We start from the raw sequence: 26,501 nt of genomic DNA on the forward strand, positions 1-26,501 counted from the left end.
AAACCTAGTGATTAAGACCTTGCTATTTGTAGATCTAGTCTAATTTAGATTTCTTACTATTATCAATAACAAATACAAATATTATCACAAAGAATATGAATAGAGTGAGAGTAAGTAAAAAACTTGTATAAAATGGATATGCTGATATAAGTAGTCTCTGATTCTGATCATGTCTGAAACTCCTAATTGTAACTAGAGATTCATAGAGAATATAGTTATAACCTATCCTCTTGTGATTTATAACAAATTTATAAATCCCAAAAACTTCAGGGAGTTTGATATTAGTATGAAAAGTAGCATGGCTTATATCTCTATCACTTTTATGTTGAAGACCAATTCTAATATAAGGATTTAACATCGTCAATTCTAATTGAATGTCATTATAAGGGTATGGTTCCCACTTATCATTGATATTATGATAAAATTCAGCAGAGAAATTTATAAAATCTTCAACAGTATATTCAACATCAGCATCTTTACGATCACTATAGCGAGATATTGGCCTTGAATCAGACACATCCTCAATCTTGTGACTTTGAATATTACTCAATTTAATAAGGCCACGCTTTTGGAATGTCCAAGATGCTATATCATTACAAAATGGTTTATTATTACCATTTATCATGTATCTATCATTACTACATAAATATCCATCACCTGAAAATGTTACTCTTGCACCATTCCTTGCTTGCATTGATACAACTAAACCTATTTCATTATTACCACTTGAGTACAATAAATTTCCCAACAATTTATTATTTCTAGTTGCAGAATTAGTCAAAAATGCCATTGTAGTGTCAGTTGCTCTTAATAATGGAAATGATAAAGGAGTTAAATAAGATCTTATTGCAAATCCAATACCACAATAAGTAATTTCTTTACCATTACAAGTATCAGGAGAAAAAATAGCCTTAGAATCTAAACAGTTAGGTGAAGAGATACAATTTTGGTTATATTCATTCAATTGATTCCCAACTATATCAATTAAATAACTATTAGAAGGATGAAATTCTATTTCAGCACATTCTTTAGCAAATCTTCTTATCATAGGAGTTGGAATTATTGAATTAGATTTATCTGAAGTATCAGTAAATACTAAAATATTATTTCCATTGTCAACAAAATCTAATAAATGTTTTAATAAATTTATTGAAAAAGTTGACTTATATCCAGGTTCAATTAAATCGAAAATAATAACATTATTATATTTCATTTTACCATATAAGTCTAGTTTGATGTCTTGAGGTCTAGACTTTGTAGTTAGTGACTGAAAAGTTATATTATGACCTTTATATCTTAGCTCCCTAAAGAAATCAGAAAATCTATGCTCAAGTTTTTCTATATTATCTACATTAGTAAGAACAAGTAATGGAAGTTCAGATAAGTCAGTATTAAATTCAGTTCTTGGCTGTTCATCCAATGCTCCAGAACCACACTTAACTTTAGAGATCATAAAAGATGCAAATATTATAATTTTAATAGCTAGAAATACCTTCTTCATTAGAATAGTTGTCTTTACTTGAAATAATTTCTATATTTCTTAATTTCAATAATAATAAATGATAGTAAAAACTTAAAAAAAAAAGGGGGGGGAGGGTTGTAGCGCATCATCGCTTTGATCAATATACAGTAAACCAGTACTAAGTTATATGCGGTATCTTATCTAACTTTGAAAGAAAAATTTAAACTCTAAAAACTTGTAGTACACTGATAGACTTGATAATATTACTAAATATGTTAAGTATATAGTTGAATATCCATAATTATTATCTTTATAACTTTATTATTCATCATATTAAGCTTATATTTTCTAATATAATAATAAAAAAAAGCAGTAAAATTTTAAATTTAAGATATATAATAAATATATACAAATTAATATATCCTGTTAAATTTTTGGAAGTAACCTTAAATCTATATGAACAAAGAATTGTTACTTAATCAATAAAAAGATGGATGATGCAACAAGCTATTTTGTTCATAGCGCCGTGTAGCTTGGATTCTTATGATGATCCTATTTGGCTTAAACTTTTTTTTTAAATAAAATGTCAGTGCGCATAATTACAAATTTAGGAGATTTAAAATTTGAATTATATTGTTCACAATGCCCAAAAACATGTAAAAACTTTTTAGCATTATGTGCTAGCGAATATTATAATAATACGATATTTCACAAAAATATAAAAGGGTTTGCTATTCAAGGAGGAGATCCTACAGGGAGTGGAAAAGGTGGTGAAAGTATATATGGTAAGTATTTTGAAGATGAATTTGATTCTAATTTAAAACATGATAGACGAGGTATCCTCTCAATGGCTAGTAAGGGATTTAGTAAAAAACCAAACACTAATGGATCTCAATTTTTTATAACATATTCGAAACAACCACATTTAAACGGTGAATTTGTTGTATTTGGAAGACTTATTGATGGTTTTGATACTTTAGATAAAATAGAAAGATGTGCAGTAGATGACAAATTTAAGCCTATTGAAGATATCATTATAAAAGATATTATTATCCATGCAAATCCTATAGCTGAAGCAGAAATAATAGATTAGAAATTGCTAAAATATTAAGTTCTGTAGCATTATTCTTATTAAAATATATATAATGATTGTTTTTAATGCCTTATTGGGGTGATTTTATATTAATGCACTAAATTTTTTTAAAATTCTAGCTCAATTCTTTAAATTGTTTACAAGCGGCCTTAGTCCTTATTTTCCTCCTCCCCTTTCACCCCTTCCCCCTCCCTTTTCCTTCAAAAGTAGAGATTCTTGTTGGGAGCATGTTACTTGATTATTGTGCAGAAAAGATAAAAAAAATAATAAAATGAATAAAGTAGGAAATACAAAAATGGATATTGAAGATTATGAAGAAATGTCTAAAGAGAAAGTTGAATTAGTTCCACTAAGTAAGATTTTAAAGCTCATAAAATATGCGACAGACTCAAAGTTCTCAAAAGATTCAGTTAGTGGAATTCAGTTAAGTATATCTCACTTTATTTCCGAATTAGCTAAAGAGTCTGAAAAGCATGCTAGGATTCGTACAAAGAAACATAGCAAGAATATATCTGTAACTATTCAAAAAGAAGATATTATAGCTGCATTACAGCGTGGTGGAAATAAATATCACTTTATAAATTCATCTATGGAATTTTTAGATGATAATAATTGGATGGGAATGCCAAAGGAAAATAGTGATGATGAAGAAAATATAGAAATAGATCTTCTTAGTTCTGGAAATGACAATGCCCAAACAAAATTATCCAATAAGTCCAATGATAAATTAAATATGTCAGGACGTAATTCAATCTTAAATTACTTTAAGTTGAAATGAGACTATTGGATATTAATGTGATCTAAATCTTTATAAATATAGCGAATATTTTTTTCATTATAGATTTTATTAGAAAGATGTTTAATATAGCGCCATATTTACCGCCGGTATGAAGACTGCTAATACTAGCTGTAACTATTAGAAATATCGTGTTATAATATGGAAAGAAAATATTACTCTGTAAATATCAGTGCATAATACCCAGATACTGGATCTTCTTATACAAGATATTGAAAAGTTTACATTTATCACTTTTAGAAATCCTGTGGGTTCCTTCATATACTAGTATAATTAAAGACCTGGATCATTTTCTTTTATCCTTATTAATTGTTCATAGACTACCCTAATATAATCTTGTATATAATTGTCATCTTAGTATTTGTTATTACTATGTCGGAGTCACTTGAGCAGTTTATGGAAGATATATCCCTACTACCGGGCTGGATCTTGCGAAACCTGTCACTAATGAGAGAAGTAGACAAAAAAAGTAATGAACTTGGTAAGAAGCTGGAAGAAAAGTGCAAAATATATTTAGAAACTACTATACAGTCTGAGGCTTCAGGAGATACTCCATGTTCAAATGAAAATGATGATCCGAGACTTTTGGAAATATTGGAGATGCAAAGAGAACAAAAGAGATTATTAAAAGAGAAGATTGCTATATCAGATCAGAGTTTACACTTTATTAGACACGATGGGGAAATTTTAAAAAGACATTACGAACTATTAAGAGAAACATTAACAGAAGATCTAGTAAATAATGACAATGATTCAATTGTAACTAATAATTCGGGTAGATTAAGTGCACCTAGTGGTTCAATGTTTAAAAATACTTCAAATAAACATAATAATACTGTCTCCTCACTATCTGGTAGTAATCTTGTTAAAAGAGATAGTTCTATATTATCTGGAAATAATTCAGCCTTTGGAAATAGTACATGGTCTTCTTCAAGAGTTCAAAGTACTGATATTCATTTAAATCCATATTCACCATCTCCTGGAAATATTAATGATATATCTAATAAGGCATCAAGAAAACGAAGAGCATCAACACCAGTATTAAATTCATACCTAGGAACCTGTGATACAACTAACAATAATACTATACAATTAGAATTGCAAGATACATCTCAAAATGAGAAGGAAGAACAAGATCTTGTTACTAGTAAAGAACAATTAAATACTAATATCCTATGTACAATATGTGGAGGGCCTGAGATACTCAATTGTAATAATTTAATTACAGCATGTTCTAGTTGTAATTGCTTAATTCACACAACATGTTGTTGGTCATTAAAACCACTATTATGTAGGAAGTGTTATAAAGCAAGTTCTATGAATCCTTCTAATGATGGTACCTACAACATTCTTAGTATATCTTCATCTATAGAGGATACTATTTCAGCAATAAATGGTAACTCCAGATCTGAAAATATTAAAACTGTTAAGAATTCTAGGAAGAAGTAGTAAAGAAGAATTATTACTTCTTATGTATTGGTTAATAATGTGATCATTTCACTTACCAATATAATGAATATACTATTAATCATAATTCTCTAATTTTGTTCTTAGATTTATATTATTGTCTTTAATTGTAGATATATATAAACTTATTACAATTATATCACTATTCAAACACTTATTATAATTTAAGGGTATTTAAAGATATTAGTGAATTATTCTATATCTACCTATAAGTTATATTCTTGTAAAAGTTCAGATGATATACTTGATACGCAGTAAATTTAACTGATAGCGCTAAGTATTCTTGGGAAATACGTCAAAATAAGTCGGAGATTCTATGTAGAAATGGAAAATAACATTTTGTTAGATAAATTGTCTGATAAAGATAAAGAAGAAGTTTTAAATAAGTTATCTGAATTAGAGGTAAGTTCATTCAATTTCTAAGAGGGTAAAATGACTAGACTTTGCTATAAAATTACATTATAAAATCTTAACAATCCCTTTTATATAGATTCAAGATTCTATGAATACATATAATGGCTTGGTACAACGTTGTTTCAATGAATGTATAACAATACTTAGAAGTAAAAACCTTGATAATAATGAGAAGACATGTGTTAACTCTTGTGTTGCTAAGTTTATGAATTTCTCTCGACGAATAGGTTTGCATTTTGCAGAGAAGAGTCAATCTACGTAATATTTGCTAAATAAAATAAAATAAGAGCCAAACTCTACATATATTAAATTAAAAACATAACAAAGTCTTCATCAGTATTTTGATTCTGACCGCTTAAAGAATATACACGTGGCATTAAATACTTGATAAATGTCATACCCCTCTCTTTATTTCTTTTTATACTTTTCTGACTTATGCAATAATACTTCAACTAAATCTAAATAATGGCAGTAGTATCTTATTCAAGGTTTTTAGACAGTGCAATAATGGGATTATTTACAATTTGCTTATCGGGATTAACTCTATATCTGTTTGGAGAGTTTTGGGGTTTGTGCCAAACTCCTCCATTGTCAAAGTGGAGCATTGGTCGTGTAATGTCCACACTATTTCCTTTCAAACGATCTTTTGATGTCAACTTAACACATATCCTTCTATTTACAATCATCATTTGTCTATTAAGCTTAAGACCCATGGAAGATCCCAACTATCACCAATCTTCAAACTCCAATAGAGGAGGAAATAAGAGAGAATAGAAATTAAGTTCGATTTTATCTGTGAAATTGTTACTTTTTATCTGAATATTTTAAAATTTACCTACAAGTTATTTGTAATCTCGTATTTTCATTAAAGTAGTTGTATTAAAGAATATACTTAAATCATAGATTATTACATCTTTAATTTATTGTATCTATTCTTTAGACTGAACATAATAGACTGAATTAGATTACATAATTAGTAGATCCTAGTAGATACTTTAACTATTGACTTTTAACTCCACTAATACTAATTCTGAACATTTATATTATGCGGTATGATTAAATTAAAAGTTATTAAAGGACTTTTAATATTTATGGAGCATAATAAACCCAATTGTGAATTAAAGATTGAGCTGCAAAGTACATAGACGCAACAAGACATATAGGTTCTGATTCTCTATTGTATTTACTATTTTGATAACTTTGCAAACCATAATATCCTGTCAGTTCGTCCCAAAATGTTTCAAACGCAGTTAAATCAATACCAATTAATGAAGTTTTCATTATGTTTATTAGCTCTCTCTTATCATTTTTATTGAAATAGTTTCCAACAACTCTATTATCTGCATACTTTTTCGAAGATTTATTATTACTAAAATTTATACTCTGAAGTTGTTCTATGAGATCATACAGGATAGAAGTGATACCTGACTCCATTATTTTTTGACTTGAATAAAAAATTGAATTTCTTAAAAAATCATCTGTATAACCTTTTGCATTGGGTGGTATAAATAAGCTAGTAATATAGTTCTGATATATACATCCAGGTGTAACTTCATCTATATATAAATCTTCAATAGAAATATTTAATTGTTCTTCATAAAGTGTAGGGTTTCTCTTAAATTCCTTATTACATAACAATTCCTTTCTAATAGCAGCATGACAAGATCCTATTCTACTACCTTTCTTACATGAATTTGGGAATGTTTTAATAATCTCTTTATAAATTGGATCATATTCAAAAGCACATCTCTTAAAATTTCTTTGCTTAGCATTGGACTTATATTTTAGAGGTTTATTGATAACTTTCATAGCTGGATATATTTCATCACAATTTTTGTAAAAATAACTTTCACAATCTAAAACTAAATCTTTAATTGTTGATTCCAGTTTAATTATACTACTCTTTACTAGCTTCAAATAACTTTTAAGAAGAATATTATTAGTAATAGATGATATACCAATTACATAAGAATGGGAATTTTTGCCATTTTCTGTAGTCATTAGCAATGTAGGTAATAAATTTCGTCCTGGTTTTATAGACCTTTGTATAGAAGGGTTGAAACCAATTGACTGGTAATAAGTAATACCTTTTTCTGTTAACATTGAATGCAATAAATAATTGTTTGTGCTAATATCAATAGCCCCGTCAGATAACCATATTTTATCAAACCCAAACATTTTACATATACCAATAGCAATTTTAACAGCTGTTTTGCCTGAAATTGGTAAATGAATTTTACGATATTCCTCTCCTAGATATGAAATTACACAAAAAGGTGAATTATAGCCATCTTTAACAAATTCTATGCCTATTATACGAGTATTTGGAACCATAACAGTTAATTTCGATGAATCAGAGCTTGAATCTATCGCACTTCCTAACAATACAGAGTCATAGTCATCACTGTCATAATCAAACTCATTATATTCCGTTAATATAATATTTCTAGAGTCAAAAACTTTGAATCTAATTTCCAAAGAGTCAGGATTGTACATTACTTCACACAATTCACTACCAAACCAATAGCTCATTTGAGATACAGGCCACTTATATTTGGAACATACGAACAAAAAATTCTGAGGACCATGAGTAATATTCGTAGGAACATCCTTCACAAATATTCTAGGAGTTAGTTGTCTTGAAATATTCGGTAAATCTTCAGAACATGAATTAAATAATTTATTATATGCCAACTCAATTTTATTAACTTCTTCTGAGGAAATTTTTTTGGGAGAAATAGAGATGTCTAGCGCAGGGATATAAAATGAAGGACACTTTGATTTAGATAATACATCTTTATCTATTATGTTTTCTGAATATAAAAAAGATTGACTATATAAGGTATTATTAGAATTGTTGATTATGTTTATCAAATCTTTATAAAATACTGTATAAGGAGTATAGTGCATAGATTTTCTTAAATATGAATCATTTAATATATCATTTGTACTTTTTCTTTCTTTATTATATCCCAAATCATTGTTAAAAAATATCTTATTCATAAACTTTAGCCTATCTCGAAATAGATTTTTAGAATAATCTGTAAATTCAATATTACTTAAATCCCCATATTTTGATATACTGTATTCCTTATTAGTTTTAGTATCACTTATACTAGAGTTTCTTATTTGTACGTTATTTTGTTTCTGAGTACTTAAATATGTTTTAAACCACTTTCGAAAATCCTTAAAACTTTCATCAGGATTACCATAATTCTCGCTCTCTAAATTTCCATCAACTATTCGGACAAACAAAGTAGACATGATTTCTATAAATTCAGAATATTTGTGAATCAAACAGTTACTTACAGATCCAAAATATTGATTCCAAAAATAATGAGAAGGTAAGGGATCTACTTGCAACATCGCAAACATCTTTATTATTTCTTCTATATTAGGAGTATTATCCTGATTTATAAATCTTTCATACTTAGTACTAATATCATATTGTAACCAATTACTTTTTATTTCACTTGTAATTAGTGAAAATTTAGATAATAACTCAGTAATATAGTTCTCCAAATATCTTCTACTAGAAGAGCCAACTATATCTTGATATAAATTTTTTAAAAGTTTTATGAATGATTTAGGGAGAATTTTTTCTTTAATTCCTCTTCTGATTTCACTTAGACATCTTCCCAAACTTTTCTCCAATTTTTTTTCTTTTATACAGACCTGCCTACCATCTTTATCTACAATGTAAGATAAATTTTTGTATTCTAAACTCAAAAATTTATATCTTTCATTTGATGGACAATATGAGTCTATTCGACTAAAATCATCTTGATATAAGATAGTTAAATTAGATAATTTATCAAAAACTTCCATTGAGATATCGAAAAGTTCCATTTGATTCATTGTAAAACCTTCAAAATATAATTTATTACTAGCATCTAAAAATTTCCTTTTTTTTTCATGATATATTACTGGATTATAAGGCCGGAAAGTAGCTTTTACATTTAACAGTTCACCCTGTTCCCTGAATTTAAATAATTGGGTAATCACACTTGCATAACTTCTATTTACATATTTCGTGTAAATATAAGAAAAATCAGTCTTTCCATTTGACTTTGAGTTATAAATATAGCGAGCCAATGGCCTTAAACCAAGAGATATATAAGAAGTTGAATGATTGTACTCTATAAATTCAGGTAAAGGAGAGGGTGTAGTGGCATATTGTTCATAAAACCCAAATATTGTACATAAATTTAGTAAGATCTTCATTATATTATAACTAGACCATGACAATATATCAAAATACCTTGAATAAACTAAATTTGGATACACTTTGCATCTTCCTTTAGAATATAGTTGACTATCTGATACTTCAAATTCAACAATAAATGATAATAAGGAACAAGGGTCTGACATATTTGCTAATTTATATGTAGGAATACATCTTACTAGACCTTCTTTATTCTTCATCTTATCAAATGGTGGAATTTCAGTGTCTTTAATTATCATATTAGTCAAACTTACTCCATATTGAATATTGTAACATGTGAAATATGCATCAACCATAGTAGATTTGTCAGAATAATTATTTGTACACACTACATTATGTAATAAAAATGAAGATGAATCTAATTCATTTTTTGAAAGTATTTCCATAATATCATATACTGAAAATTTCGAATATAAATGACCATATATATCACCTGCGCTTCTAATATTTTGTAATTCTGATGCTTCAAATTCAAATGGTGTACAGTAAACAATATCTAAAAGTAAGTATATATATAAACACAAAGTACAATGTATTATCTTTCGTAAGTTCAATATATATATATATGTATTCATTTTAAAGATAGATATTTTCACTTTAAACAAAGTAACTTATAACTTATAATAGTAAATAATGCACTCAGGAATTAATGTTTATTAGAAGAACATGTAGTATATATATTAATTCCTTACAATTTAATTACTTAAATGAAATGTTCTAGCTCTCATCTATGAATCCTTAAATGGTAATAATCCACAAATGCGACATATCCATGCTGCTTGAAGTATTGGCGGTATACGTATTATTGGAAATTTGCATGCATATAAACATGACATATTTAAGGTATAGTTAGTTTAAAAAAAAAAAAAGAAACAATAAAACGAAATAAACAAAGATCATACAATATATTCTAGATGAGACAAGATAAAGGTATCTATATACCAAAAAAGCAAATAATTCCCAATAAATTATCTGATATTCAAACAATTTTTCACTTATTCGATAGAGACAAAGATGGGAATATAAGTGCAAGTGACTTATATGAAACTTTCAAAATAGTAGGAATGGAAATGACACCTCAACAGACTGACACATTGATGAGTGAGATTCGTGGTAGAGCAACTGATTTAAACCAAAAAGATATTGGTGTTACAAACACCTTAGATTTTACTCTTTTCTCAGGATTCATTGAAAGACAATTAGAATCTGCTCCTCTAAAGGATCAACTGAAGGAAATATTTATGCTATTAGATAAGGATGGTACTGGTTTAATAACTCCTGAATGTTTAGCAGATACATGTTCTAGATTGGGAGTTGCATTAACAGTACATGATGCTAGACAGCTCATGGTACAATCAGATGGTCAAACTAAAGCAAATTATGATAAATTTGTCCAGTTAATGGAGATAGCAAGAAAATAATTAGTAATGAGAATTCTGTACTAAGAAAATTTCAGATTCTTATTTTAATTAGTGTGGTAAAAAAAAGTGCATGTATACCACACCTTAAAGAAGTACTATTACCATATTGTGAATACTTATGATATTAGCAAGTACTTTTAAATTATATAATTTTGTAATTTTCTATGTTTTTAAAACTTTTTAATGAAGTAAAATTTATTGGGAGATTCTTCAGATTAGCGAATTCAATAGTGGACTTAGCTTATATATATATATATATAATTATATTTAAAAGTATAATATTATATTACTTAGCTAATAAATTGTGTAACATTTATTGTGAATTTATTAAAAAAAAATAGCTTGGAGTATTTGAAGAAGAGATAACATAATTTATACTACTTCATTTGTATGCAACTCAAATTCATTTCAAAATTATTTATAGAATTTTTGTATATCCTTTAATCTATGGTATATTGTAATTAAACCTAAAAAATGACAGTAGATCATGAAGAAGTCAAGTTAAGGAAACTTGGGATAAAGATACTTGCTATTTTATTTTTTTGTTTAGTCCCTTTAGTAAGTATTGGGATTGGTATGGGGATTGGGATTCACGTTGAATTATTTCCTTTATGGAAAAACTATAATATGTATATAAGTAGTGTTAATGAAATAATTAGGACATACTATATGGGATATAGTGACACACTTCTTCATAATTTCGCATGTGATAGCAATCCCCCTTATAACGAGAAATTAGATATGATAAAATATATAAGGAATTTAGAAGTAGTCATCTCAGCCTACCCTTATTCTTTTTGTTATTATTTATATGATAATAATAGAATCGATTTTGGAACTTTTAATTATTTAAAAAATGGTAATCTTTCTTTTTATCTTTATCTTGCTAATATAGATCCCGTTGTCTCTGATATAAATATGTGTATGGATGAACTAGTTCCAGGTTCATTAGCAGCTCAGTCTATTTTTCTTAAAGATCCAATAGTAAATTCAAAAGTTCAGATTTGGATTTGGCATCAAGTACTAATTAATTATACATCTACACATCTTGGAGTAATACCTCCAATTTCACCAAGTTTTATTCCTAATTTTGGTCCTAGTACACTGATTTGCAATCATTTTATTATGTTAGATATATCAGGAGGACCTAAAATGACAGGAGTTGTTATTAATGGAACGGAATATCAAGCTCCTTTATATAAGATTAATTCAATTGCTTCTATAATTTATAAAAACAAAGATAGCATATATATTAGGGACATGCGAGATTTAAACAGGAGTTATGCTAATTCTAGTACTGAGGTTTCCCCCATACTACTTTTAAAACCAGCTCTGACTAGGAAGCTTCGATCAATTATTTATCGTGGATTTCCTTTTCTTAAAAATGATCAACTAAAATTTTCGAGAAGTGATATCTATCACAAAAATAATGGACATTATACAATCACAAATGGAATTATAAACAAAAGTAGACCAGAAGTTACAAATTATCCCATAGAAAAAGAAAAAATAACAAATCCTGCAGTTTTTAATGGGTTTGATTATAATAGTTCATATTTAAATTCAAATGATACTAAGAGAAATATATCGAATATAATCTCCGAATTTTTGGGAAGAAGAACAATATATGTTCCAACTTCACCTTTACTTAGTGCAATTCAAGTCTATACTACTGGGATGAAGGAGGTTAAACGTAACGCAAAAATCCGCATTGACTCAATTACCTCAACCATTATTATTTTGACAAGTGTAATGTTCGGAATTGTTGTAGTAGCTGCCCTTTTAATTTTATATCCCTTAATTATAGTTGAAAAAATAAAAACTAAAAAGATTTTTTCACACAGAGCATATATTATTGAAAAACGATATGAACATCTACAAAAGGTACTCTTGGAGGAAACTAAGAAATCTGTTAGTACTATTCCATCTATATTTCTTAGTTTAACAAACAAAATACATAAGTCTTTGGTAGAAATTAAACTTACAAAATTACATAGTAATTACCAAAATGTATATAAGGATAAAGAAACAAATGTTGGGTTAGAAGATGAAGAATCCAAATACAAATCATATGACTTATATATTCGCCAAATTTTAGAAATTATTGACTATAATAATTTTGAAACATGGAAATTGAACTTTTTTTTATTTCATATTCTGAAAATGCAATTATATATAAATTCAGAATCTAATTTCTTTACTCATGAATTTAAGGAAACTTATCAACAAGCTTTTAGGGAAATTCCTGAGTTTTTTAATTCAATTTTTGAAGACAATGCAGAGCTTTATATGAAAAATACTGAAGAGAACAGAGTATCACTATTATCATTCTTAGAATTTTGTACTTTACTTTTGTCAAGTCAGTACAGTAAATCAAAGATTAATTATAATTTAAATCTTAATAAATCTTATTATCAACTCAATATCTTGATTTCTCAAGAAGCTAGTGTAGTCATTTATTTCATTACTTCTACAGTATTATTTTATACAGCTACTAGTTATGGAGAACCAACAAGCGTGAATATATTGGTAAATGATGACGATTCTATTTGCTTCACTATTAAATTCAAGAGTGGAGATATAAATCTAGATTCTAGTCAGATATCTGATGAAATAAATCAACTTATTGGGAAAAAATCTGGAACTCCTTTTATATCGAAAATGCAGAAAAGAATTGAACCTCGTGAACCTAATGCAAGAAGAGCTAATAGTATTTTAGAAGTATATCTTATCGAAAATCCTAGTTGGCTTATTTCCTTAATTGAAATGCATAAACTGAATGTTACTTCCAATGTAATTGAAGACAAAATATCTATACTAATAAAATACAAACAATATACACAACCTTTATACATAGCTACTGAGAAAGGCTACAATAGCAGTCCAATTGTTAACTCAGAAGAAATTGATAATAATGATAACTTTGCTATTTTCCTTGTTGAAAATACAGATATATATTCATTTTACAAAAGTATATTACTTAAAATTGTCGGGAGTCTAAATACAAGCCTACATATTTTTAATAATACTTTAGAGCTAAAAAATAGTATGCTTTCATTTAACTTAGCAACCTTAATAATATTTGTAGATTCTAGGTTTTCAGAAATGAAAAGTTTAACTCAACTTCTATATAATAAACAATTTTGTAACTCTCTCCCTCAACTACATGTCATCATTGTATGGTTGGATACTTCGGAAGACTTAGAAATTAAAAATTTTAAAAGGAATAATCCAGATTTATGTCAAGTGTCAGATCAAGTCTTTACTCCTAATCAATTACCATATTTAAAGAAGGTCAAACTCTTGCTAGAGGCACAGAATTTCCCATCTAAGAACCTAAGTAGAAGGCTTTCAACAAAACAATATTCAGCTAATTCAACACATGAAATTCTCAATGACACTACACAATATATGGTAAATATACAAACAATAAGAAAAAAATCAAACGTAATTGGGTGTGAAGTAAAAGAAATAATTCTGACTCAGCCTATATTATTAGCATCAATAGAAAATATCATTGACAAGTATATATTTCATAGAAATATATACTTAACTAAAACATTCAATAAAATTGAAGATTCATGCAAAAACTGGGATGAATACATTAGAAATATAACAAAGAAACAATTACATTATATAAAAGTTAGTCAACTAAACTTTTGTTTTGGAAGTAAAATTATAGATCAAAATAGTGTTGTTACCAAATATTCAGATAATAAAATTCAGCCACCAATCTCTGAAAGTAGTCCTTATAATTCACTGAAAAGACGTGGAATGCCATCATGTATTATATTTAACATAATTCGTTTTCATCAAGTAGCAAATATTAAAAATTTTATCAATAGTGTATGTAAGACAAACATGAATGCTAATATATCTCTTAACATACCTAATCAAACAACTTACTGGATTCCACCTTTATTTATAGATTGGACAACAGACTTAACACCCATAGTTGAGATGTCTTACAAACAAGTAAGATATCACTTACAAAGTATTGTAGAAAGCCTTGTTATTCCAATAAATAAATGTGAATCTGATAAAGAAATAAAAGAAAAGGTAAAACTACTTATGGAAATATGGGATATTTTAGCATATAACATTCAGATTGATGAAGATACAAAGCACTACTTGTCATATTATGGACCACATCTTGTATTACATAGTCTAGTAGTATTTAGAGGATTTATGAATTATTCGATAGAGGTAATCCAAAGCATTTCAGATAATTCAGATATGATCATTACATTTATAATATGCTTTATGGCATTACCATTATGTAAACCTGGAATATCATCCAATATTTTATGTGATACTCATTCCCCTTTAGCTTTACATACAAATGATATTGCAACTATTGAAAGTTACACATCTAGTATAGTATCCAACTTGATTAAACTTCCTAAATTCAAAAATCTCCTTATTAATCAAGAGGTAAGTCAAAAAAAAAGTAGTATAAAAATTTGTACTTTAATGCTTGTGATATTTTAGATTTACAACCAAATAATAATTAATACGATTTTATCACTAAACCCAAGAATTTCAAATGATATTCAAGAATGGCTACTAACTAGTGCCAGAATTTTCCAAAATCAACAAGAAGAGTCAAGCATTAACTACTACTCCTTAAATACTGTTATTAGGGCATCTTCACCCATAATAGTCCAATTAATTGCTAGTGATCCAAAGAAATTACTCGTTCCTATTGTCTTCAATACAGGTATGTTTGACATTATTATCTAAATATATAAAATAAGAAACTTTAATATTTAAACTTCTCTTAATAGTTATGCATAGTCATGTTGCATTTACACCGGAATATTCTATATTATGGACTAAAAAGTGGTTAAAACAGAAGTATTGGGAAAATCAAATAGAACATGCTTTTACTGAATATTCTACATCCCTAAAAAATTATTTAGATATCAACTTTAAATATAGTTATACTAGATTATCTAATGGAAATGATTTATATACAGATATCTCAATTTCTTGGTTTACATCATTACTCATATATAATAAACTTTACTATACTTCGAGTGATTCTGATGATGAATTTCTCAATAAAGCAATAAATAATATAAGTTCAAATTATACAAATTGGAATCAGGGTATAATTAATAGACCATGGGATATATGAATTTTCTTTTCTTACAAGCTGTATATAAAAAGATATCTGTAAGTATCTTAAGGTTTTAAAAATGAATTTAACTTTAAAATTAAAGGTGTAATAAACTTTTCAGAATTTAAATCTAACTTTATATTATGGAAATTTTGATTAGTTTCATAGCTTATTTGGTTTATTTCATCAGATTCAAAATTAGGTTTAGTAATATTCTGATCACTTGATAAATCAAAAGTAAAATTTAGACAATTTTCAACATAGGGAACAAAATCATAAACAAATAATTTTGTAAAATCTAAAACATTATCAATATTTATGAATAAAGGTTGTTTTATGTTGTCATTAATTGAGCTATTGTATAGTGTACTTCGTCTAAATAGTTCATTTATCTCATTTATTAATATTGATAAGAAGTCTCTCACTAAATCAACAACAAATGGTTGTATTGATAAAATGGGACATTGTCTTAATTCATTCATTCCATGTGTGAATTCATTATAAAGTACAGCAAGAGGACGATAGTTTATTATCGAGTTTGGATGATTGTTTATTCCATTATTAAGATTTAGAGATGATAATGAAAGAGATGAAAGTATTGATGATGATACCGTATAATTATTCTTAATTGACCAATCAAAGTTTTTTAATTCAAATTTAAATGATTCAATTGAAAATTCAAGTAACTTCCTGATATATTCAATCATATATGTCTCAATCAAAGGTAGTATTAAAGAGGAGACAGTTCCAGAAGATGAAAATAGAGCATACATTTGTTTATATATTGCCTGACAACAAGAAGCTGCTAGTGGTAATTCATCTAAATCCAAATTAGCAGAATATATTGTTTTGCATGTTAATGAATTTACAAGTTTGGGTTCAATAGATGAGGTACTTATTTTTTCAACTCCATCATTTAGTTTGAAATGCAGAGCCATTTTGATCAATTGAGCAAACCACTCTGTGTACTTATTAGCCCACGGAATTAAAGTTTTCCTACGCAAATCCTGATCAGGGAATATTGAGTCGAAAACAGATGCAACAGTTAGTAATGGTGTACTAAACAAACTCATTGCAGTTGTTAAAGCCAAATAGGGGTTGACACTAATTGTTGCCATAGCTTTTCCTGCATATTCTGAATTCAAATATTCCCCTCGACATTCTAGAAAAATATTTGCTAGAATATAGTTAATATCGCTGGGAGAACTAGTAACAGGCTTATAAGTGTCAGATTCATTTGGATTTTGTTTAGGACTCACATTATTATCTAATACAAGTATATTATGTCTGGATAACATTAACCTTCTAAGCTGTCCAATAATATTGACAGCCTGTATAAGAGATAATTGGCTATCAATTAATTTTAATTTAGAAGTATGATAAAATAGTTCCCTCATTTTTTGTAACTTTTCATATACTGTATCCAAAAGTAGTAATGAACAACTAGTTTCTGATTTATTTCTACTATAGGATGATGAAGTAGCAATTAAGTATGTTTCAACAAGCTTTATTGAAGATTCACCATATTCCAGTGCATTTAGTGCTTCATCCATCATATTAGCATTTATTAAGTTATTTATTAAATTGGGTAAATCTATCAAATCCATAATAATTTGAAGAGAATTTTTTATTTTATTAAGTTTGCTTAATACTGAAATATGTTCACAAACTGATTCTTTCATTTCTCCAATACTTTCAGATATTTTTGGGTACAGAATAGTAGTTATAATATTTACATATGAATCGAGATCATCAATATTCAACTTTATATCATTAATACATTCCTTATTACTTTTTATTATAATGCTAGAATTTTTTAATGATGTGATTTGTAACTTTTTGTGGTTGTCAATAGCCTCATTGTCTAGATACCTTGCCTCATTAAGTAAAACATTTGGGTATCCAGATGCTAGCAGAGATATAATATAGTAATCAGATTCTATTATTTCACTTGTAAGTACTTCTTCCACCTCTTCAGGTCTTTTTGTTGTACTATTGTTAGTTGTGGTTACTTGCTGTAGTTCCGTTCCACATACAACTTCTTCATCAAGTATTGCATCTTTCTCATAAAAATTTGGACAACTTAATAATACTCCTACTAAACCTCTACTGCTTCCTTTTATCATTACTTTATCACTTAAAAATCTACTTGATTTGTATTTTGCTAGCACAGGGTACCATGATGCATATGGAAACGACACATCTTACCGCCAAGTTACTGGGCTTAATATTTATTTGAGTTCTTATAAACCAAGATTTTCAAGTGCATTACATAGTAGGAGTTCTAATAATCGATGAATGAGCTAGTTAAAGACTGTAGTCATCCTATTATTGAAAAAAGATTGAAGGATCTGGTAGAATATATACGTGATGGTGGGAACAAGAACAAAAATATTGCATGCCATTATCTACTGCATAATAAAGAAATAGAGACTATATATGATCGCGATAGCTTTGAATACCGGTTATATTTGCAATCTGGCCCCCAAAATAATAAAATATTAGCTTATGGACATATTAAATATGTGATTATTGAAGCTAAAGCTAAACATATTCATAAACTTTGGAATGATGGAAAACAACTTATTGAGCACTACAAGAAACTTTTAGATATTAAAATTACAAATAACTTTGGATTATTAAGTGATGATGAATTTGAGGTGGAACAAGAAGATAAATTAAACCAAAATGAATTAGGTGAAGATGACTATCATTTAACTATCTCAATTCCAATATCTGTACTAAATGAACGATACTCAAACTGCAACAAATTGGATTATAGTAATATAAAATCATTTGCATTTATTATGCTTACTTCTTGTTTAAGATTATGTTTATATTCTGGTAACATATTGAATATGATCAGATACATTACTTTTTCTAGTTTAGATGATATCAGCAGCATTAATATTCATTCAAATATACACTTTGAGACTCACAAAGCTATTGAATGTATACACTTAAATTCGGAAACTATTTGGTTTTATTACCCTAATAATTTAAATATTGATGATATTTTAGTAGTTATTGAAAGTTGCAGCAACAGTACACTTCAAAACTCTCTTGCTTCTCACTTCTATCAAGAACTATCAATTGCTTTCAATTCAAGAATGAATATTCAAGGAAAAGTAGGGAAGGTACATGGCATTAAAATTTCATACCCCTTATTATCTTCAGAAACTCTTCTAGAAATTGATAATACAAAAAATTTATATATTACTTTCAACTTACCTTTACACTGGCTTAAGAGCTCAACTGATTCTAAGAAACTTTCTATCGCTATTCTTATAGCTTCAATTCAAGATATCACATATAAAATTGTGTATCAAGGCAAATGTTCACTTCGCTGTGGCTTGCGAAAGCATGTACTACAGCTTATAACACAAGAATGTAGAGGGTACTGATGGTAATTTAAAGTGAAATAAGATATGATCATGATAATGAGGTAGATTGAGTGAAATCACACATAATTAAATTAAATATTAATTGCAAATCTCTATATTAGTAGTATTAAACAATCTCATAATAGTCCTCCCTACTATTCGTTAAATCACGATATTCCACATAATAGCACTTGATAACTTGATTCCGGTACACTAACACAAGACGAGACGTAAACGTGGTAATTTTTTAAATGTTGCACGAGGTGTTATTGAAAAAATTTGTGATAAAGATAATTAGAAAATGGGAAATGGTGATTCACCATTAGGTCCTAAACTTCGGATCCGCTTAAAAGCAGAATATGGGATATACCAAGATGAGGGATTGAATAAGCAGAAGCGTAGGAAGAGAGCAGTCTCATTTGCAAATCGAGATGCAAAGTCAGCTATGGAAGAATCTAGAGCAGCTTTACTATTAAATTGTTTTCCATCCTCTGTACGTAAGGCTGAGGTTGTTGAGGTTGTAAATATGCGAGTTGACAGTTCTTTGGAAGCTAGGGAGGATCAGTTAGAAACTCTATCTGATGAATCTGTGGATGATGAGGAGGTTATCGAAACATTAGACAAACTAGAAACAGAAGCTAAGAAGTTAATATCTAATAATACTGGATATAAGTCTGGAAGATCTAAATTGAGACGTGCAAAGGAAGAGTATGTAAAAAGTAGTCAGATGTTATCTGATCAAGAGACATCTTCAGCAGTAACAGTAGGGGAGAATGAGGATGAACATAACCACTATAACGATCATCATACTCGTTCTATAAATACTTCTGGTAGTGCTTCTTCTTCTTCACCTGTTGGATACAGTGGGATCTCTCAAGTGGGTCATACTCCTGTATTCCTACCTCCACAACCAATCCCCATAGCTCCAAATGTAGTACAACAACCTCCTCGAACATATGCCAATTCACTATTACTTTCAAAGGAGAAGTTCTCAACTCGGGCCTACTATCCATATGATCCTAATTTCAATTCTGCATATCTAGTTCAAGTAAAACCCATGCCTGAATCTATGGCTCAAATGTATCAAATTAAGGATCCATCTACTGAGACTCAAAATGAAGGGCCAGAGGATACAGATTTAGAAGATCTTACGAAGGAAATTCCCATTGAGTTACCTTCTTGTAGTGATTGGTTTGATATGGATAAGGTGCACCCTATTGAGATAGAAATGTTAGAACCAATCTTTAGATCCGAAATAAAGGAAACTTCACCTCAAGATAAAGGAGAATCATATGGTAAAGAAAATTTAGACAGTATGAGGTCTCTTATAGATGATACGAGATTATTGGAATACAAAGCTTTAAGAAATGAAATTATAAGTTTGTACAGAAAAACTCCTAGACAATATTTAACAGTTACAGAGTGCAGGAGACGTATTCCCTATACTGGAGATATATCTGTATTACTACAATTACATGTATATCTGGAATTTTGGGGCCTTATTAATTTTCAGGCTGATCCTAAAACCTTTCCACCTAAAACTCGCAAGTTAATGGATTATAAAATGAAAGATTTAGCATCTTGGCCTAAAAACAACTCTAAATATGATATTACTCCAATAAGTCGCATTGATGAGAATACAATTAATAATCCTTTTGCAACAAGTTTAGTTGCTCAATGCATCTCATGTAACAAACCTTGTATGTACTGCTATTATATCCTACGAGCTGGTGTTGTTCAGGGAGTATCTATGGCAGCGTTAGATAGATGTGTATGGTGTGTTAGATGCTATTCAGAAGGAAGATTTCCATCTATTCTTCATGGAGGTCACTTTCTTAAAGTTGATCTACCTGTTACTGCAGCTGCAAAGTCTCCAGAAGATGCCATGAAGGCAGGTCCACTTGGTATTGCAACATGGACTCAAGAAGAGGTTCAAAGACTTATTGAAGGTATTGAATTGCATGGTGATGATTGGGATGCAGTATCTCATTATGTTGGAAATAATAGAACTCCTCAAGAATGTGTAGCTTACTTTATACAGATACCTATCGAAGAACCTTTCATGAGGAATGTAAATCCTTCTAAACATACAAAAACTTCTTTCCCTTTTATGGATGTAAGTAATCCTTTAATGACACAAATAGCTTTAGTAGCCTCTATTATAAACCCTGTAGTAGCTGCTTCAGCTGCCAAGTCAGCTCTTGGCAAAATCCTAGAAATTGAAGGGTTTAAAGAGAAAACCCAAGATAACCAGGATTACTCGAAAGGAGAAAATACTGGAGAATATATAGATAACTTAGACTCAAATACAAAAATTAATCAAGAATGCATAGAAAAAAATATAGATACACAATCTTTGAGCATTAAAGAAGATAATAGAGAAATAGCAAATGATATTACAAATGAAGATGTAACGAATCCTATAAATAATTCATTTTTACCGAAATTTGTACCTTGTATATCATCTGCGGAATGGCCAAGCTCAGCTCTTTTAGGCGAAAAAGGAGTTCAAGAGGTATGCTCTATAGCTCTTGAGAGTGCTGCTAAACGAGCAAAGGATTTAGCTAATTGGGAAGAAAATGAGATTTTAAATTTGATGCCTCAATTGATAGATATTACTCTTAATAGGTTAGAACTTAAATTAAAACAATTCAAATATCTCCAATCAATGGTTGAAGAAGAACGCCAAATTTTAGAAGATCGTTTTGAGAAAATAAAAAGTGAACATTGTGACTTAAAAAATAAACTAAACCATGCTCAATTGCAGCTTAAGGCTCAGCAGAACCAAAGATAATATCTACATTGTAAACTATTAACTTACAATTTGTATAAACTTAGCAAGAACTAACTTCCTAGGTCTGTAAAGCTATTACTATAACCAATATGATAATTCAACCTTAGAAATGTTATATATCCATGTTTTAATTTTGTTTTTACAAGAATTTAAGCAATTACCTTATAAAGAGTTTCTACTTTAGCTTCCTTTTTAATCCATCATATCATGTAATCTTTCAAATGACACGATCTTTTGATACTTGTCCACTTTTTTATTTTTTAATCTTGTTGAAACTAGGTACTTTTATAATTAATTTCTGTATAGTATATTTCAGCTTTCTTTGATTAGTACTATTAAACCTTTGAAATTCTCTACTTTTATTATATAAATTTGGGACTTTTTCACTTTAGTTTCTAATTTGCAATACTAATAACTCTTACTATATCAGTGTTTCCTGGAGTAATATATATATCTTGCCATCTTAAGACAGATTATAGAAAAAGTTCAGATACATATAAAGTTAGAGAACTTTCATTTCCATCTAACATGACCCTTCAGATAAAGAAGAGGATCGTCTCCGCGTAGATGCCCGAGTCGGTCTAAGGGGCCAGACTTAAGATCTGGTGTACACATGTACTCCAGGGTTCGAATCCCTGTCTACGCACTTTTTCCCAAGTAATTAAGGGACTAATTATTCTAGTTTATTGCAAATCTGAAATATTGCAAAATTATATAAATCTTCAGATATAGAAACATATAGAACTTATAAAGTAGTTAGTGTGTTATAAGAGACAAAGAGATAAAGAGACTTGTACTCATTTTAGAGAAGCCGTAATGTAATTGTAATTTTATGCCAAGCAATGGTTTACTCTTGCTATATACAAATATACCTTGATTATACAGTCAGTTCAAACTATATAGGTTAATTAGTAGTTACTTTACAGTGTTTTATATATTATAGTAAAGTAGTTGCAAGAAAACTATTTGTAGTAACTTAACATAGTAGAATTTTTTCAGAATTGACAACATAAATTAGTGAGAAGTTATTAAACTTTTATATATCACATATTAATTACTGCAGAAATTATAATTTAATTAGGTATTGACTTTACGTTAAAATTCAAGTCAATAAACTAGTCATTGTATCTTTTCAGTAAAAATAGTAAAAGATTCTAGATGTAATAAGAGCTAATAAAATATAATCCAGATCAATTCTTTAGAATTGGAATTTAATCTTAAATGTATACAATATATTCAGAAAGAATGATTCATTATACTTGAACTCCATTAAAAATTACAAATATTGTAAACTGAATACAATTAACTCTAATTATTTTATTATTTATGTTAAATATTAAATAATAATTGCATATATAAGAATAATTTCTACTTTATTAATAAAATTAAGAAGACGATTATATCATGTTATCTGATATAAAATTACTACCAGATTGACTATTTTAATCTTATTTAATACAAAATACTAGGAATAACTTAATCCAAATTGAAATTTCAAAAAAGTTATCAAAAGATCACTTTTAAGTTTCAACAATTAAAAAATAAATCTACTTCATATAAAAGAGAGTTAGTTAATGCATATAAATTTAATAAACAATTAATATTTGATAAGTTCCAATGATTTAAGAATAATTCAAAATTTAATACATAATCAAAATTTCAATTCAAAGGAGTACCATGTCTTGAAATTCAGTGTATATATATGTATATATATATATACATGTAAACATCAAGGTATATCCCCAATAGTATAGTTTTAATTAAGAAAAAATATTTCATTTATGACTTTCCATATAATCCATCGAGACTAACGAGTATTATTTTTTAGACCATTTTAGTATAATGAAATAGCAAAAGTTTTCTAAAAGCAATAAAATATCGACTTAGATACTAGATTAAACAAATATATTTAATTTAAAAATTACATGTAATCTAATTTATTAAATTCAAGTGTAGAACAATAAGTCTTTTCTTAATGTTCTGATCCCATAAATCTGTCCAAAAAAGTTGAATATTTTTTTTTACAATAAATTGTAAATTAACTCATCAAATACAGATATTTTATATTGGGAATTTTGATTATATAGTATTTTTGAATATATCTTCAGAAAAAGAAAAGTTCTGGGCTTAAAATGATCTGATAATTCTTTATTTTTATTCTGTTAAAAATAGGTACATGATCCTAATATATCTTAAAAATAATAAATTTCTTATAGATTTTAAGTAGTTTTGTATAAATACTTTAAAAATAAACAAACCAAACCATTAAGGTCTATTTTACTTTAATATCAATAAAAATAATAGTAGATAACAATTTAAGTATATCCAGTACTCACTTTGTTATTAAATTAAAAGATTTAGATAGCTTTGGGAAATCATAATCAAACTTGCTAAATTTAACAGCATTCAAAAATGAATCTGTATTCTCTGCTATCTTGGATATATTAGAATTGTTATTCACTAAAGTAGGGAATACTGCATCCGTAGATTCAAATTTATTATTATTTGCAAAATATTTATTTTCTACCGTTAATCCAACCTCATTTGAATTACATTTTAATAAATATTTTTCAAGCTGTATATTTGTATCTTCTGCAATTTCTGGAGTATCTATTGAAACATTATTTATATCAAAAGTTGATTTAATTAATTCACTTCTCGTAGTATTCTTATTAAAGAGACTATTTAATTCATCATTACTTTCTTCAAACAAGTGATATTTATTACAAAAATGAGTTTCCCCTATAATTTGGTTCTTAGTTTTAATTTCATTCTTCAATCTCGAATATCTTCTATAAAGTTCCTTTTTAAATACCCGTTTAGTCTCATCTTTTATAAATGGGATTATATCAATATGTAGTAAGAATATTTTAGAACCCGGTTGCAAGTGATTAAGATATTTATATTGCTTTCTTATATTATCAACTAAAACCAACTCCTTCATACCTATAACTAAGACATCAGTCAGTATAGGGGGAAGATCCTCTATATCCCCATATTCGTAACATAAAACTCTCAAATAAAATGGATCTAAGAAACATAATTGACCATCATATGTTTGATAAAAATAATATATAGAAGATGAACTAATTTTTTCGCTCGATTGTGTTAAAGAAATTGTTGGAGAAAGACTAAAACTACCTCTTGTACTTACACTATATCTGTTTGAATCATTAACTGCTAAAATTTGAGCTAATTCATTCTCATTATAATAAACAATTGAAATGTGTCCTTTATTATCCATATTATATTTATTATATGTAATTTGATCAAAATCTTTGAAATTACTCCTCACTATATTTATACATTCATCAATATAAAATAACTCACTTTCCAAATTCTCTTGTTCAGAATCCTCAAAAATTTTAAAACGCTTAGATTCTAACATTAAAAGATCATTCCTCAATAAATCTTCTCTACTGTTTAGCAAACATATCCTTTGAAATTGCACTCCAGAATCTTCTTCACAAAGTAACTTCTTGAGACCTATTTTCCTCAAATAATCAGATTTTAAATATGCCACTAGTCCGGACTGTTCTCGAAATAATAGGCATAGATTTGTAGTACTTCCACATTTTATTACTCTAATTGGTTGAAATCTTACAGGTACCAATTCTTTCAGAATAACAGATGAAAAACAAATTGGACATTTACAGTGACATAAGTATTTCAGATCTTTTTCATATATGTTTCGTAGAATACAAGGCCAACAAAAAATATGGCCACATCTTGTTATTCTTGGAGATACTAAATCAGATTCTAAACATATAGGACATTGTACAAAGTCTTCATCATCTGGATATAGTATATCAACTAGTGCCGTATCATTCCAATATATTGCTCGATCAAAATTTGTTATAATATCATCATAATTCTTATATTTAGTACAGTCCCCATTACCAGATCTATCACTATATAGATAAATCCTACAATTTAGACCCACAAAACCCCCTCTCCCTAAATTTATACTACTTGTTATCTTTTGTTCTTTATTATATATACATGAGGATGGTATATTTATTTGCTTATTTGACATTAATGCATTATTTTTTGAAATTAGATTTGGTTTATATTGTTTATATTTGAAGAGTGAACTAGAAGATAAATCTATCGATTTACCATTATGTCTCCTTTGCATATATTTGTTTCTTATTAGCTAATAAAAACTTATAACTAATAAGATATATATATATATATATATATATATATATATAATGAGAAATTAACTTTTGGGTCTCCAAACTTTACTCTTATAAATATATAACATTAGGCGCCAAAATAAAAAATTTCCTATACTTTGATTTTTATATAAAAGGATTTAGCT

The 26,501-nt window shown here is 28.0% G+C and overlaps 13 protein-coding genes across 13 annotated transcripts; 9 read left to right on the top strand and 4 right to left on the bottom strand.

The window, feature by feature from the left end:
- Positions 1–34: 34 nt before the first annotated feature.
- On the bottom strand, positions 35–1,501 carry cand_011080 (dolichyl-diphosphooligosaccharide-protein glycotransferase; the record flags this gene model as incomplete). Its single annotated transcript, XM_067211347.1, has 1 exon — positions 35–1,501. One exon carries the CDS (start codon positions 1,499–1,501, stop codon positions 35–37), a length of 1,467 nt encoding a protein of 488 aa, XP_067068196.1.
- Positions 1,502–2,045: 544 nt separating this feature from the next.
- Positions 2,046–2,555, top strand: cand_011070 (peptidyl-prolyl cis-trans cyclophilin-type family protein; the record flags this gene model as incomplete). Its single annotated transcript, XM_067211346.1, has 1 exon — positions 2,046–2,555. One exon carries the CDS (start codon positions 2,046–2,048, stop codon positions 2,553–2,555), a length of 510 nt encoding a protein of 169 aa, XP_067068195.1.
- A 271-nt stretch (positions 2,556–2,826) lies between these two features.
- cand_011060 (uncharacterized protein) lies at positions 2,827–3,423 on the top strand (the record flags this gene model as incomplete). The annotated part of the gene is made up of 2 exons (XM_067211345.1): positions 2,827–3,298; positions 3,407–3,423. 2 exons carry the CDS (start codon positions 2,827–2,829, stop codon positions 3,421–3,423), a joined length of 489 nt encoding a protein of 162 aa, XP_067068194.1.
- A 300-nt stretch (positions 3,424–3,723) lies between these two features.
- Positions 3,724–4,800, top strand: cand_011050 (uncharacterized protein; the record flags this gene model as incomplete). The annotated part of the gene is made up of 1 exon (XM_067211344.1): positions 3,724–4,800. The coding sequence occupies one exon, from the start codon at positions 3,724–3,726 to the stop codon at positions 4,798–4,800; it is 1,077 nt and encodes a 358-aa protein (XP_067068193.1).
- Positions 4,801–5,142: 342 nt separating this feature from the next.
- On the top strand, positions 5,143–5,494 carry cand_011040 (TIM10 DDP zinc finger domain-containing protein; the record flags this gene model as incomplete). Its single annotated transcript, XM_067211343.1, has 2 exons — positions 5,143–5,220; positions 5,309–5,494. The coding sequence occupies 2 exons, from the start codon at positions 5,143–5,145 to the stop codon at positions 5,492–5,494; spliced, it is 264 nt and encodes an 87-aa protein (XP_067068192.1).
- A 203-nt stretch (positions 5,495–5,697) lies between these two features.
- Positions 5,698–6,006, top strand: cand_011030 (uncharacterized protein; the record flags this gene model as incomplete). The annotated part of the gene is made up of 1 exon (XM_067211342.1): positions 5,698–6,006. The coding sequence occupies one exon, from the start codon at positions 5,698–5,700 to the stop codon at positions 6,004–6,006; it is 309 nt and encodes a 102-aa protein (XP_067068191.1).
- Positions 6,007–6,321: 315 nt separating this feature from the next.
- cand_011020 (uncharacterized protein) lies at positions 6,322–10,032 on the bottom strand (the record flags this gene model as incomplete). Its single annotated transcript, XM_067211341.1, has 1 exon — positions 6,322–10,032. The coding sequence occupies one exon, from the start codon at positions 10,030–10,032 to the stop codon at positions 6,322–6,324; it is 3,711 nt and encodes a 1,236-aa protein (XP_067068190.1).
- A 339-nt stretch (positions 10,033–10,371) lies between these two features.
- Positions 10,372–10,878, top strand: cand_011010 (EF hand family protein; the record flags this gene model as incomplete). Its single annotated transcript, XM_067211340.1, has 1 exon — positions 10,372–10,878. One exon carries the CDS (start codon positions 10,372–10,374, stop codon positions 10,876–10,878), a length of 507 nt encoding a protein of 168 aa, XP_067068189.1.
- A 474-nt stretch (positions 10,879–11,352) lies between these two features.
- On the top strand, positions 11,353–16,018 carry cand_011000 (uncharacterized protein; the record flags this gene model as incomplete). Its single annotated transcript, XM_067211339.1, has 3 exons — positions 11,353–15,312; positions 15,370–15,598; positions 15,666–16,018. The coding sequence occupies 3 exons, from the start codon at positions 11,353–11,355 to the stop codon at positions 16,016–16,018; spliced, it is 4,542 nt and encodes a 1,513-aa protein (XP_067068188.1).
- Positions 16,019–16,065: 47 nt separating this feature from the next.
- Positions 16,066–18,126, bottom strand: cand_010990 (uncharacterized protein; the record flags this gene model as incomplete). Its single annotated transcript, XM_067211338.1, has 1 exon — positions 16,066–18,126. The coding sequence occupies one exon, from the start codon at positions 18,124–18,126 to the stop codon at positions 16,066–16,068; it is 2,061 nt and encodes a 686-aa protein (XP_067068187.1).
- Positions 18,127–18,294: 168 nt separating this feature from the next.
- On the top strand, positions 18,295–19,404 carry cand_010980 (uncharacterized protein; the record flags this gene model as incomplete). The annotated part of the gene is made up of 1 exon (XM_067211337.1): positions 18,295–19,404. One exon carries the CDS (start codon positions 18,295–18,297, stop codon positions 19,402–19,404), a length of 1,110 nt encoding a protein of 369 aa, XP_067068186.1.
- A 280-nt stretch (positions 19,405–19,684) lies between these two features.
- cand_010970 (SWIRM domain-containing protein) lies at positions 19,685–22,177 on the top strand (the record flags this gene model as incomplete). Its single annotated transcript, XM_067211336.1, has 1 exon — positions 19,685–22,177. One exon carries the CDS (start codon positions 19,685–19,687, stop codon positions 22,175–22,177), a length of 2,493 nt encoding a protein of 830 aa, XP_067068185.1.
- A 2,332-nt stretch (positions 22,178–24,509) lies between these two features.
- cand_010960 (uncharacterized protein) lies at positions 24,510–26,315 on the bottom strand (the record flags this gene model as incomplete). Its single annotated transcript, XM_067211335.1, has 1 exon — positions 24,510–26,315. One exon carries the CDS (start codon positions 26,313–26,315, stop codon positions 24,510–24,512), a length of 1,806 nt encoding a protein of 601 aa, XP_067068184.1.
- Positions 26,316–26,501: the final 186 nt, after the last annotated feature.

Source organism: Cryptosporidium andersoni, assembly GCF_001865355.1.
Source record: "Cryptosporidium andersoni isolate 30847 chromosome Unknown contig_28, whole genome shotgun sequence".
NCBI classification, from domain to species: Eukaryota; Apicomplexa; class Conoidasida; order Eucoccidiorida; family Cryptosporidiidae; genus Cryptosporidium; species Cryptosporidium andersoni.